Here is a 14,188-nt window from a genome sequence, read left to right as displayed (position 1 = left end):
GACAAGGGCAGGATGGCTGCAAGAACCATTTTGTGCAGTTCTCTGTCAGTCGATCAGCAGGGTCCGTGTCCCCCCTCATTTCTGCCACTGGCACCTGAACTCTGTCCAAGTCCAACAGGAGATCAGTACCTGGCACTAAAGGAGATGAGCCTGGCTGGGCTCTTGTAACCCCAACAGCTCCTCTGGGCCGGGGTGTGTGGAACTCATGCTGCAGTGCAGACTGAGAGCCAACGTTGTCCCAGGCCACCTTGTCCAAACCAGTCCAAATCAGTCTGTTATTTCGGCTCAATCACCTTCTTCCTCCTCCTCCCAACAACTACACAGAGCAAATCTCTAATTCTAACAAGGACCCAGCTGAGAACATGTTCAAAGACTTCTGTGCTGTTTTCCTGATAACACAAGGATGATATCCTGCACCAAATTACTGCTGTGCCCACATCCTGCAGGAAAAAAAATCCTATCTCCAAACAGTTGATGCTCCACCACTACTGAGGTCTAGCTACCCTTTGAAAACTGGCAGATCTGATAAAAGACATGGAAGGAAGCACCAGGCTCCTGGCAGGCAGCTGCTGGCTCAGCAAAGACACAGGCAGAATCCTGCCCAGTGCATCACCTGTGCCCAGGCAGCTCTGGCTCTGCAGGCCACCCACAGCCCTGCCTCCTGTCCCTGCTGCAGCACGGGGGTCTGGGCACATCCCTGAGGCTCCCAGCTTCAGCAGCACTCATGAGCTCCTCCAGAGAGGGAAGGAAAGGGAGTCCTCCCCAGCACCCTGGGACAGCGAGCAGAAGGAAGCCAGACTGCCAGAGCCTCTCCTGGTGCCCCTTTCCTGCTGACTCAATTTCCTGTGGGCTCCATGCACTATTGCTTCCTCCTTGGCCACCTCCAGCATCCACACAGGAAGAAGGATTTCTCACCCTGTTTTGCTGATTGCAGAGGTCACAGCCTCCTTCCTGGAGGCTGGAGCTGTGCAGGAAAAGGCCACCCCATGCAGGCATGAGGGTCTGCTCTGCCCCTGTGCCAAGGGCAAGGAGGTGTGGGGGGAGTGGTGCCTCCAGAGTCTCCAGCTGCACCCTCCAGCACCTCAGAACAGCTCCACCAGCACTTCCAAAACTCTCCTCTCCTGAAGAACAAGGAGCCACTTGGCTGCCCAGGGTGCTGGAATCATCAGCAGGGACAAGGCAAACCTGGCCCCATGAGCCCTGCTGATCTGAGCCAAAATTACTCAGGGCAGATTTCTACAAACACCAGAGCTTACTCAAGCACTTTCCCAGTGCTCAGCCTCTTTGCCCCAAATTCCTCTGGTTGTCTCAGGCATGCAGCACATCTCCAAAGGCACCATTTGATGTCCGCTCCTGCTTTTCACTTTTAGAATCAGCGTGTCAGAAAATTTCACAAAAAATACTTTTTCACACCAAACAAGCTCTGCAGTGATGACCTGAAGGACATTTTCACACCAAACAAGCTCTGCAGTGGCAATGTGAAGTTAAACAATGCTTCCATGCTATACTGTGGTTCAGACACGGCTCCCTGCCCACCACTCAGAGCTGTGCCCTTCATTCCTCAGGGCACTGGGGCCAGGCTGGCAGGAGGGGCTGGGAGAGCACGACACCAGCATGCTCCCACACACAAGAGAACAGGGAGTTTTATTTCCCCCGAACACCTGTCCAAACCTTCCCAATGCCTTTAGGAACTCTTTTACCTTAGGGAAAGTTGCATTGGCCAGTGAGATCATGATGTTCCGAGACACACCCGTGGGCATTGGCTCCAAAGGGGCAGGTACTATTCGAGGACAGTCCATTTTCTTCTGCTAGGTACAAAAATAAGGGAAAAAAGGGGTTAGCTGGGTGCATGCTGAGCATCCTCAGCAACAAGGGAAGAGGAGACATCATGGTCCTTGACAGGATTCATTTCACTGGAAGCAGGTAGTGCCAGTTACAGTACAGTGACTGTGTACCTGAACCTCAGCTGCCACCCGGCCTTGACAGGGCCAGAATGACTCTGAAAGGAGGCACTGCCACCTCCAACGGCAGATGTACCAGTGTGACCCTCCATGTCCCACCCAGTGCACGGCTGGCTCCTGGCAGCACCTGCAGTCTGTCGCAGGGTGTCCATGCTCCCAGCAGCACTGCAGAGTGGCTGTGTGTGCACACAGGCTGTGTGTGCAGGGAAAGGGCAGGAGCAACTACAGGGGCTTCAGCTGGGGGGCTGCAGTAGTAGGGCAGCTGCACTGAAAGGCTTAAATGAAGCTGAAAAATGATTTTAAAAGGTCATCTGTCTCCCTACTTTTGTTCTCGTTTTAAATTGATGTCTCAGACACTGGAGCTGACTCAGAATTCCAGTCTATGTGACAAACCCGTCCTGTTCTCTCATGAGACGTAAATCACACTGCAAAACTACAGCAAAAATGAAGCCAGATTGTGCATGGCCCCAGGGCACATCCAGAGTAATGCCTGTGACAGTGGAGCTATTGGGGTAAAAGATAACAAAATACTCGGTCCATTATGCAGAATCATTTGCAGCAGGCAGGATTTCCTCCTGCTTACATTAAAGGCTGTCCTGCTGTGGCTCCACTGATGCCAGTGCTGCTGCTGCTCAAGGAGAGGCTGAGCCTGCCCTCCCAGGGCTGGGATGCCTGTCCTGACACATCCCTGAGACCAGACATGCAGCAGGGGGAGGTTTCTCTCCTGCCCTCCCCAGACCTAGACAAGAGGTCAGGGAACTACCTGGAAGTGCCTGTTTGACTGTGGAAAAAATGTTTCGCTTCTGTCAAGACACTCATCTAACCAAGCACAGTTGGTGCTGCCTAAACAAGGAGATTAAATAACAGAGAAGAATGTGATAAGGGCAGCAAAACAGCAAAGCAAATGAATGGGGAGAGATTTCAGTCCCAAATCTCTTCCAAGGGAATAAAAGGAGTTAAAATAAAACCAGCATGGCTACAATTTCAAGCAAAACCTCCCCTAGCCTGGTGAGTCCCTGCATGCCACAAGAGCAGGCACAGCTTCCCAGAGAAATACACTTTAGAGGATTGATTAACTTGTCATCTTGCAGCCCCTTCTCCTCCTGTTCATAGCCACCAGAAACAGAGCTCCCATCTGACTACATCCTTCACATCTGGATCAGAGGAAAGGGGCAGAATGTCCAAGGTGCTGCAGGCAGAGCTGTACAGTGCAGCTTTCCCTGCAGAGCCATGCTCAGGTGGTTTGTTTACCAAAAGCTCCAACTGCACGATGAAAACACCACGTTTCCAGGGCTACAGAGCACCTCTCCTGCAGCTGCTCACAGGAGCAGCAGGAGGCTCAGAGAGAAAACAAACATGCCCAAGCAGATCAGCATCCAGCCCAACTGCACCTCTGGAGCAGGAGATCCAAGGAGGTAAAGTCAGTCCTCTGCTAATTGAGGACTAACCCAAGGCAGTGCCCAGGTGACCCCACAGCCCTGATGTCACCAGTGTCACTGCTGAGACTGGCACCCCCCAGTCCCGGGCACGAGCACACAGCAGTGCCAGCAGCACACACGGCCAGTGTGTGCCAGGACCCCTGCAGGGCTCCCAGGCCCTGGCACACGACAGGCACCCAACAGCAGCAGCCATCAGGATGGTTTTCAACTTCCCAGCACCCATCCAGACAGCCAGGGAAAAGGCCAGACACGGAAGCCTGTGAGGTGGACAAAGAAGAGGATGCTTCCCCAAAACACCTGGGTATGCACAGGCAGGCACAGCTGATCCCAGCACACGGCCCTGTGCTGCTGGGAGCTGCCACCTGGCAGGGACTTCTCCATGCCCATTTCCCAGGGATTGACAGGATCTGGAGCTGTACTGGTGGCTTCAGCTCCACCTCAATGCCCTGCACTCAGAATCCCCCAACTCCTCCCCACTGGAGGAGAGTGGGTGCCAGGGCTGGCCCTGGGCTCAGCCTGAGAGGGGTGGGACATCTGACATGGGGCCAAAGTCCTCTCCATGATGAGCAGGGGGAACACTGGGGACCTGAGTTAAGAGCAGAGCACCAGTGCAAAAGGGATATTCAATTTATAGAGTAAAAGCTTGGCTTGGATCTAGAGCAGATTGATTGCTAAAAGGCCCATTTTATTTAAATTAACTTCAATTTAAATTTCAGTAGTAGGAACACTCTGAGCCTCTGGGTATTAAAGCTGCAATTTGGAAAGGGGTGATTTTCTCCTCTGAGTGAGCACCCCAGTGGTGCTCCAGCACATAATTAACACACAGCAATCTCGAGGCAAAGCTAAGGGTATGGCTACCATGCACCCCTCAGCCCAGCCCAGCCCAGCCCAGCCCTCCCACCCTTCCTGAACACCAGCTGGGGAGGGTGCCCAACCCCAGCAGGGCACAAGCCATGGCCAGCAAGTGCTGGTCACTGCTGGAGGAGGCTCGGAGCCCGAGCAGCAGCTGAAGGAGCCTCACCTCCATCCACAGTGCATCCTCACACTGCGAGTGGTTGGAGACACAGCTGTAGGCAGAGGGGCACCAGTGACACTTCCACCTGGCCGAGAGACAGCTGGTGCACCTGAAATGGCAAAGGCAAGGTGAGAAAAGCAGAGTGTAGGTTGCTCAGAGGGGCCACACCTCAGCCCTGCAACCCATCTTCACACTGTTCAGCCTTTAATGGTGCCTAGAAAAACCCACGGCAGGTGCTGGATTTCCCTCTCCTCTCCCTGGGACCTGGCAGGGGATGTGGCCAGAGCCCATCACCCCCAGGCATCCCTGCCTGGCCTCAGGCCATGGCAGACTGAGAGCCACCCTCCATGCTTAGGAAAAATACATCTTTCCCAAAAAAAACGCTCTTTCCCCTCATCTGTGTCTCTGAGGAGCCCAGCGTGCTGGATGTGACTAAGACTCTCCCTGCTGTTCACAGACATGGGAGGGTGGTCAGGTCCTGCTGTAATGCTCCTGGGAGCTGGATGAGTTTTGGTGTGCAAACAGCCCGACCCTGCCTTCCCCAGTGCCCCACAGGTGCCCCCACACACCGCTGGGGCGGCCACCTCTGCTGCCGAAGGGTTAACAGAACAACCCTTATTTTAAGACACTATTCATGTTTAAAAGAAACCCAGCACGTCCAGATGGCGTGAGGACGCTCCCGTGGCAGCACACCTGCCAGGATCCTGCGAACCCTGCCCAGCCCCGTGCTGCCCACTGAGCCCACACAGCAGAACCGGGACAGACCCGGGCTGGACCCTGCCCTGGCCGCCCCGGCTCGGGCACCCCCGCCCTGCCTGCACTGCGGTCTCTTACGCTCTCCTGGGGTAAATGGTTACAATCCTTTTGCAATCGTAGATGGTGAAATTGGCCCGGATAATGTTTTTGTTGTTGACCCGGAGAGAAGCTTCGACAACCACGTGGTCTGAGAAAATCAAGCCAAAGAATATTGGGTTGCAACAGCGCCTTGCTCACACTCACGTCCAACAGACAAGAGAGACCCTTGGGAAAACAAGGGCTAAACCCGATTTGTTTTCTCTAGGGCTTCCTCCGAACTGCATTTCAGAACTTGGACCAGTCATCCTTTCTCCTCTGACCTTCAGCTCTTCCCTCCCAAATCAGCACTTTACATTACTCTCACAGAAAAGAACATGGTGACTTTCGGCACAAAATCCCAGCATGTTATGCAAGTGTTAATTAGCAGATTTAATTATTGTCTTCACGTATACAGTTGGTGCTAAATTATAATTTTTAAAAAGTGGTAATTAAAACATGTTAGTTATCATGTTTTAAAATCCCGCTCACTTCCCTGTGCCAGCAAACCTGCAGAGAGAGGAAATCCCTTTTTTGGCTGCTCAATACACCATGCTACCTTCCCTCCCCCCTAAATTGCCTAATTTTTTTTTCTTTGCAATTTTGCCATATAAGCACCAGGGAGAAGAAACAATGACTCTTTCAGAATACAGACAATAAATCAGTGCACTGGATTCCAGAAATTCATTTGGACATTGCTGTAACCAACAATACAGAGCAGTTAATGATCTCCCATTCTTTGGATAGTTTGGGAGCAAAGCAATGCAGCTTTACAAATGGGCCTAGAAAAAGCGGAATTTTCAAAAGGACAGGCTAATTCTCCCCTTACTGAAGTCAGCTATCTTCAATAGCACATTCACACCAGTCTTGAAGGATGAAAATTTAGCAAGCACTCAGGTCTGGACCGAAGCATCCAACGTCTCCAAAGGCACCGAGAGGGGCTGGCTCCATGGCCCAGTGGCCAGTTCAGGTCTCCAGCCTCCTGCACAGGCACTCATCTCCCCTGGAGCAGCTCCAGGGAGCCTCGAGACAGGCACCCCTTTGGCACCAATGGAAAACAGGGGACACTGGACACCTCTGTCTGGCTTTTGGCTGCAAAATGGGGGCCAGGAGCTCCTGAGCTCCTTTAGGTACCCACTCACTCCTCCAGAACTTCTCCTGAAAGGCAGCGTGTGTTTGGGAGGGAAATTAAACAAAGCAATTGAAAATATCAATATAAAAAACTACATTATTTGCCCAGGGCTAAAACACCTTTTACTTAGTACACACTAATTCTAAAGTAGAAGGTCAGACCAGATAAGAATAAGTACATGAACTGGCATTTAAATTCTGACATTTAAACCAAAAATTGATAGATTTGCAATACTATCAATTCATGTAAAGATGGTGGAACTCCTACATTTCAGAGTCATATGCCCTGTAAAACAGAAGCAGCTTCATGCATTAACTGCACATACAACTGAAAAAATAAATAAAGCCTATTGAAAACTATGTCCACAAAAGTGGTTAGAGAGAACACAGCTTGTTTGCCTCTACATACCTTGGTCATCAGGAAACGCTGGATATTTCTCACGTGGAAGCAAACTGCAATAAATAAATTGGTTTACATAATCCCCAGCAACTCTAGCTACTGTGTGGATGTTGTTTCCATAGTCACATGAAATATTTGTTCCATTCAAGTTCGGGATAGTTCCGTTTATTTGTATTATCAGGGCCTATATTAGACAAAAAAGTCAGCTATTATCACAGAAAATTATATTTAGAAATTGTCAACATTTTAGAAGCTCTTCAAAGGTAGGCAACTCTAAAACAAGCCCACAGACAGGGCCCATCTTGAAACAAATAATATTTTGGTGAAAACCTCTAAAATATAATTTAAATACTTTAAAACAGCAACATACAAAACCAGGAAATGAGTTGACTCAGCTGTGTGCAGCTGATTGTATTTGAATTGTTGTGACCCTGCCCTGTGTGTTTGGGGCAGCAGTTTGGTGGTTTTTGCTGCGGGCTCAGCTCTAGGTGCTGTTTGCCCACAGACCTGGCATCCAGCTGGCTCAGGCTGTGGGGTGCAGGTGACCCCCAGCTCCCCGAGAGCCTTGGCCTGATGCAGCATCCCCTGAGCCACAGCCAGGAGCCACAGCCCTGCTCAGCATCCCCTGAGCCAGAGCCAGGAGCCACAGCCCTGCTCAGCATCCCTGAGCCACATCCAGGAGCCACAGCCCTGCTCAGCATCCCCTGCTCAGCATCCCCTGAGCCACATCCAGGAGCCACAGCCCTGCTCAGCATCCCCTGAGCCACATCCAGGAGCCACAGCCCTGCTCAGCATCCCCTGCTCAGCATCCCCTGAGCCACATCCAAGGCACGAGGCTGTGCTGCTGCACGGGAGGATGTCACCCACCCTGGAGCAGGCAGTGGCTCCACAGACACTGCAGGGAGTGATTTGGAACTGGCATCAAACGCACCGGGTTCTCCTTGTCAATGTTGATCTCAGGCTCCAGGATGGTCATGGAAGGGCACTGCTCCACTCCTTCACTCACACTTGCCCAGAAGTTGGTCCCTGTGAAGTTGGTGCACTCGTGCTGCAGAGAACATCTGCAAAAAACAGAGGAACAGCTCATATTGATGGGTTTTAAAACAGGTGATAAAAATGTTGAATTCCTTGTGAGGGAAACTCCCGAGAAAATCTTGTGCTGTATCGTTCTCCTTCACCCAAGCAGCTAAGCCTTAACGTTTGCTGCTGTTTAAAGTGTCTGCTTGCCATGATAAAAACATGTACTCCCACAGCCCCAGTGGAGCAGCAGGATTGAGGAAGGAGGAAAAGGGCAGGCTGAACCCAAGCTCAGGAGGAAAGGATGACATTTTGTCCAACATTTTCAGTTTTCAAATGTGGAATCTAATTTTGGATATCCCCTTTTGCATGTGATTGTCTTCTACTGATAGATGAGATCTGCAGGGGCAAAAGATGGACTTTGACAGAGTGTGGGTTCTCCCAGTCCCAAGGTTTGACACCTGCAAGAGATTCTTTGTCTGGCAGCTGCCTGTGCCATGACAATGCAGCTATGGTGAAATCTTGGCTCTGAAGAGCATCCCAACCCATCCTAACCCTTTGGGTCAGATGCAATTGTTTCTAACAGCATGGATTTTTTAAGGAATGGAAAAAGACTGTTGGTAATGTGCCTGTGGGGAAATACAAAAGGCACCAGAAATTCTAGCACAGGCTTGAGGGCCAAAGGATTCCCTGAAGGGCAGTGGGACACTGAAGGGCTGGTCCTACCTGGTCTCCATCGTGCACCACCCACAGTAGGCATCAGCAGCAGCCAGGCACTCCCTGCACGTCGAGTACTGGCTGCAGGCAGCCACCTTCACCCGGGTCATCTGCACAACAACAGCACAGCTGCTTCCAGAGGTGTCCCAGGCCCCCAGGAGCACCCACCCCAGCGTGGCCTCCTGCAGCTGGAGACAAGGCACCAGCACCTCGGGCTGGGACACCCTTACCCTGGAGTAAAGTCACCCAGCACGCCACAGGAGCAGCCCCTGGCACAGCCTGGAGCCTGGAGCTGTGCCACAGCCACCCAGCATGGGGACGAGCCCAGGCAGCCACCTGCTGCCCACTGGGGGCTCCTGGAGCCTGTCCAAGCCCGGGGCTGTGAGCCCGGGACAGAAAGGGTGCCCTAGGGCTCAGGGATCCACAGGGTTTGCAGGCAGCTGGGCTGAGCTGAGCTAGCTGGGCTGAGCTGAGCTAGGCTGGGCTGAGCTAGCTGGGCTGAGCTGAGCTAGGCTGGGCTGAGCTGAGCTAGGCTGGGCTGAGCTGCTCCTTTTCAGCTGGTGCCATGGCAGGAGCCATGTGATGACCAGGGTAAGGGTGTGACACTGCACCTTTCAGAGGTGTCAGATGGACAGAACTTCACAGTTTGTCCCTCTCTGTGAAAAGCTCTCACCCAAACCTGCAGAAATCTCCTCTCCAGACAGAGCCCAGCACTCTGGCTGTATACACAAAGATCAGAAAGCAGCAACACTCTAGAAACCTTGATTTGTAAAAAAAAAAAAAATCAAAGTACCTCTGGGGACTCACTTGGCAGGAGCAGCTGGAAGGGAAAGCATGTGTTGGTTTCTGCTCCCTCCTCCTTTGATCTCTAAACATTTGGGAAGGAAACCTGAGTGGTTTGGAACAGTGGGGACTGAAAATGTGAGGTGCCAAGAGCCCTGAGCTCCCACCAGGCAAGCACACTCCGGGCTGTGGGCTCCTTGGCCAGAGCCCCACTTCACACACAGCACTTCGCTGTTCCCCAGCCCCGCAGGGCTCAGCAACCCCACCCCAACGCTGCCAAGCTCCTGGGGAGCCTCCCAGAATGCTAACTCCACCAAAGAAAAATTAATTCATCAGATTTATTGGAAAAGAAGCAGTCAGAGGAGGCTCCACAAGCAGCACACCAGTTGTTTGATCAGCCTGAGTGGAGGGCACAGCCCAGCCGGGGCTGAGATGAGACAGTTGGAGCCATCAGCTAAAGAGGTGTCCTGGGAGGGGTCTGTGAAATGATAATGACCAATCTCCAGGGAATTAGAGCTTGGAAAATACAAATGCGACGTGTAACATTTGTGGTTGTGCATCTGTTTTGACAGATTAAAATGTAATTCAGGACAAACCATCAGTGCCTGAAGCACTCAGCTCTCATCTTCCCACTCTGTGAACTTGATGGAGATGGGGCCGCCTGTCTGTACCTGCTGCAGCTCTCCAGGTCTCTGCAGAGCCCTCCTGCCAAGCACTGAGCAGAAACCTCCCCAGGGACCAGGCAGACTTTTTGTCTGTAGGATCTCCTGAAAGCCTTCCTAAAGACCATGTACTGCCATTTTGGGGTTTCTGTACAGGAACAACCTTTGCTTATTTCTGCACTCCCGTAAGTGCAATTGGTTTCAAGATCTTTCACTCTTCTTTTTACCTGACCACCACAAAGACCTGATGAGCTGGGCTCCATGGTGTTATCACCCAGCACAGGAGAATGGACAGGCACCTCCTCAGAAAGCCCAGTGACAGCCAAAGCTCTGAACATCTTGGCTCTCACCATTAATCTTAGAGAGAATCTTATTACCCCTTTCTGCTCCCAGCTCTGAGCCAGATCAAATGCGTGCTGTGCTCCAAGAACTGTTTTGTTGATGTTGAAGATCTCACCTGGTAAGAGGTCATCAGGTAGAGGTAAGTGGAATCAGAAGGGTCAAACTGCATGATGGGATGGACAGGCTCTCCATAAGCCACCGAGATGGATCTCCTGCTAATAACCTTCATTGTACTGTCCAGGTTAATCTGGAGAGAGAAGAGGCCACTCACTGAGACCATTTTCAAACACTAAGGAGAGAAGACTATTTCTCCTGGGTTATAAATAAAAACCAAAGTGGTATACAGCAGTGCCTCAAATTGTAAAGCACTGTGAATGTCTGCACACTTTGCAGGCTGCACACACAGAGCTTTCCTGGAAAGTCAGCTCTGTGTTACTGGGCAGGCATGGCACAGCCCAGAAAGCCCCAGCCTTGCTCAGTGAGGCAGGACCCTCACCATCCCTGGTGCCTCTGAGGGGCTGCTCTGTCTGACAGGAGGCTCTGCCCCTGCACAGCTGCGTGCACAGCAGTGTCTGTGTTACCCTCATGCAAGTGGCACCAGCCTTCACCATCACATACATACACACACTCTGGACAGAGAACACTGAGTTTCCAAAACTTAATGAAAAACAGTGAAAATCAGCAACAGAGCCGTACAGCACAGCATCTCCTGCTCCCTGCATATTTGAAAAATAAGTGTTGTCACTCCCAGCCAGAAGAAGCTTCTATCCCTGCTGGCTCCAGAAGACCATGGCAGCTGCCACAAGAGTGCCAAGTCCTACCTGGCCTCATGAATCACCAGCCGAAATGCTGGCAGTGATGGAGGAGGCTGCACAGCATCAGCTTGCCTTTCAGTTCTCTGAATGTCTTGGCATTTGACTTGAAAATTCAGTAAATTAAATGTGGCATTGCTGAGAGGAAATAACAATGGGACTACACAATTTCTCGTGACAGTCACTTTTCAGCTTAAAACAGAAAGGGAGTGAGGAAAATTCTTGCCTCCTTGCTAGCAAAGGGAGGCAGTAATTGTAATGACCAAGTGTGCCTCTGTTCTCTAAATGTGGATTAATTAATTAATTAACATAGGTTAATTAATTCTTACACTAGAGCAGCACTGACACACCCCAGTATGACAGCACAGGCTCAGGCTTCTCACTGCTAACAAACACACGCAAACACTGAGAGCTATGCAGAAAAAGTAGGGAACTATCACTGTGTCCATTTTAAAAGCTGGCTAGCCAGAAGCTGAATTATTTCCCTGGGATCACCCAAGATGCCCATGAACATCCCTGACATTCTCCACTGCATTCTCTGTCCCTCCCTGCTGGGATGTGCTCCACGTGTGGCTTTTACAGACACCTGTGCCTGCGCCCTGAGCCTCCTGGGATGTTCACCCTGCAGCCTCTCCACCCAGACAATCTCCCTGGGTCCCGGGGGCTGCAGGCTCTGGGGGAGAGCTCCCACAGCAGCACAGAGGGGCAGTGACCACCAGAGCACCACCAGGTGAGCAGGCTGGAGGACATGCACTGCCCTGGGTGCTGGTGGGAGCAGAGCCAGTGAAATCCTGGGTAACCCCACTACAGCACTTGTCTGCAGCCTTCCAGACCTGGACACACCAGGACAGACCCCTCCCTCCCACTGGTACCCTCGAGGGCACCGAGCCCTGGCACGTCTTGCCCTGGCCATGCAGCCCAGGCACTGCTGGCCCTCTCATGACTGCCACATGTGGAACTGGCCCTCACCAAATGCCTGTCTGCAGCCACAGAATCGCATTAATTCGCCATACATGCCCCTGGTACTCTAATTGCTGCTGGCACGAGCTGGGCAAGCACTATTTCTGCCCCTCTGCTGTCTTTTCTCAGGCAACAAATCTGAATGATTTGCTCACGCGAAGTGTCTTGCTTCCCGTGCCAAAGAGCAAGGAGCCCCAGAGGTAGAAGGGCTTCTGGTTGTGCAGCTGTGTTGTGGAATTAGATTACAGCTATCTGAGCAAATTATCCCGGCACAGGGTAGCCAGGAGCCTCTCCCTAATGGAGGCACTGCAGATAAGGCTGGTGTCTCGGGGATGATAATGGAGCAGAGCTGTTAATGCCGTGTGAACAGCCCGCGCTGCGTGTGGCATGTGCCCCCCAGCCCCTGCGCCTGGCCCAGCGCCAGCTCCCTCCCACCCTCCCAAATTACCTGCCCCTCTGGGCAAAAATCAAAGCACGGAGTTCCTTTGTGATTGTTCCCACATTTCTGCCAGGAGCACTTAGATGCAAGGGAAGAGACTGGGTAAGTTTTCCTCTATCCAGGTATTTTGATCCAGTATCCCACATTATGCACCAGCCCCCCCAGGCAGAGACAAGGCAGGTATCAGCTCTCTCTGCTCCAGGCCTTTCCCCCCTCTTCTCTATGGACCTGTGATACTGGCAGTTCACCAGACTGCAGTGGCTGCCTGGAATCAAAACTTTCCCTGGCAAACTTCAAGCACTAAGGCTACTGAGAGCTTGGCCTTGTGTCCTGGCTGCAGACCTGGGGCATTGCATCACTCTGCATCACCTCTGGCATGCTATTTAGAACAGACTCCACCATGGGTTCACACCTGCTGTGGATTCAGCTGTGAAGAAGAATTTCTTTGTGATTATCCTGTCTGCACGGAGTCTTCAAAATCAAGGGAGAATTTACCAGAAGAGTTTATAATAATTGTAATAACTTCAACAATTAAAATAATAACAAAATATTGTAATTAAAATTATATTGTGTATGTAATCTTATTGTTTAAAATTATATTAATATAATTAATATAATAGTTCAATACAATTAATTAATAATTCAATGCTGCGCAGTAGCATTTTCAGCTTAGGGTTCATCAAAAACATGCTGCTCACATGGCAGCCCTGAGCAGTGATTAACAGCCACCAGTGATCAGGCAGCGTCTGTCACTGTCCAGGTTATGGCAGAACCCAATTCGTCCTTCACTGCCTGAAGGAAGCAGGTACTCGAGCCAGGCAGACAAGAGCTGTCACGGTCTGGGCAGAGCAGAGCCCCGACACCCACCCTGCCCCAGTTCTGCTGACCCACGCTGCTGCTGGGCCCTACTTGCCTTCAGGAGTCCTCCACTGGCCGTGCCCAGGAACACCACGGTGTAGTTGTTGACACTGGCCACTGCCACGGCAGTGAGGCCACTGTAGGTGAAGATGGGGGTGGCTGTGACAGGGTTCACGATGGCCAGTGGGTGCTGGAGGTGCGCGGCTCCACAGTCCAGCTGCTCCGGCTGCAGCTGGGGACAGACACAAACGTCAGCAGGCTGCACAAACATCTGCACAAACATCTGTATGCGCCCTTGCCACCAGGACAGACTTCTCAGAGCCCCACTCTGCCTTCCTAGAGCCCGTCTCTGCTGGGCCATGGAACGGGAAAATGCAGCTGTCCCGCAAGGGCTGGCACGTGGGGCACAGGGCTGGCAGCAGGGCTCCACGTCCATTCACTGCCAGCTGCCAAGGGGCAAAGGCAGTGCCTAAGGATTTGTCACTGACCTGTGTCTGTGAGCAGGCTTTTGACTTGTTTGGCCAAAAGCAAGGCAACAGACTTGACTCTCCTGTGCTAAATTAATTAGTGCATTTGCTTCACGACAGCAGCATTTGCAAGTGGAACTGAAGCCTCATATTCCTCTGCCTTGCCAAGATGCACCCAAGATTTATGAACCCCTCACTCCAAATCCTCTGAGCTTCTCGTGTTATTTCTGCTCAGACAACTTGGCTGGATTTGACAATGCCTGAACCTCACAACAGTTTCACTGCCAACAATTCACCTGCAGTCACTCCTGCAGCAGCTTTTCTGGGCTGCAGCAGGTGCAGCCAGAGCCTTCA

The 14,188-nt window shown here is 51.7% G+C and overlaps 1 protein-coding gene across 2 annotated transcripts in view; it reads right to left on the bottom strand.

The window, feature by feature from the left end:
• PLXND1 (plexin D1) overlaps positions 1 to 14,188 on the bottom strand; it is a 68,695-nt gene that overhangs the window by 38,201 nt on the left and 16,306 nt on the right. The window contains exons 2-9 of one of the 2 annotated variants that reach the window (XM_014874095.2): positions 13,423 to 13,599; positions 10,414 to 10,545; positions 8,521 to 8,621; positions 7,709 to 7,838; positions 6,787 to 6,961; positions 5,250 to 5,358; positions 4,422 to 4,524; positions 1,701 to 1,808 (exon numbers count right to left, since the gene is read on the bottom strand). In XM_014874095.2, the coding sequence (XP_014729581.2) occupies positions 1,701 to 1,808; positions 4,422 to 4,524; positions 5,250 to 5,358; positions 6,787 to 6,961; positions 7,709 to 7,838; positions 8,521 to 8,621; positions 10,414 to 10,545; positions 13,423 to 13,599 (1,035 nt within the window). The remainder of the gene's footprint in view (positions 1 to 1,700; positions 1,809 to 4,421; positions 4,525 to 5,249; positions 5,359 to 6,786; positions 6,962 to 7,708; positions 7,839 to 8,520; positions 8,622 to 10,413; positions 10,546 to 13,422; positions 13,600 to 14,188) is intronic. The other variant, XM_088171209.1, reaches the window with a different exon arrangement.

Source organism: Sturnus vulgaris, chromosome 11 (assembly GCF_052056855.1).
Source record: "Sturnus vulgaris isolate bStuVul1 chromosome 11, bStuVul1.hap1, whole genome shotgun sequence".
Lineage (NCBI taxonomy): Eukaryota > Metazoa > Chordata > Aves > Passeriformes > Sturnidae > Sturnus > Sturnus vulgaris.
The sequence above is the reverse complement of the archived record's forward strand: the minus strand, read 5'-3'. Positions and strand labels throughout refer to the sequence as shown.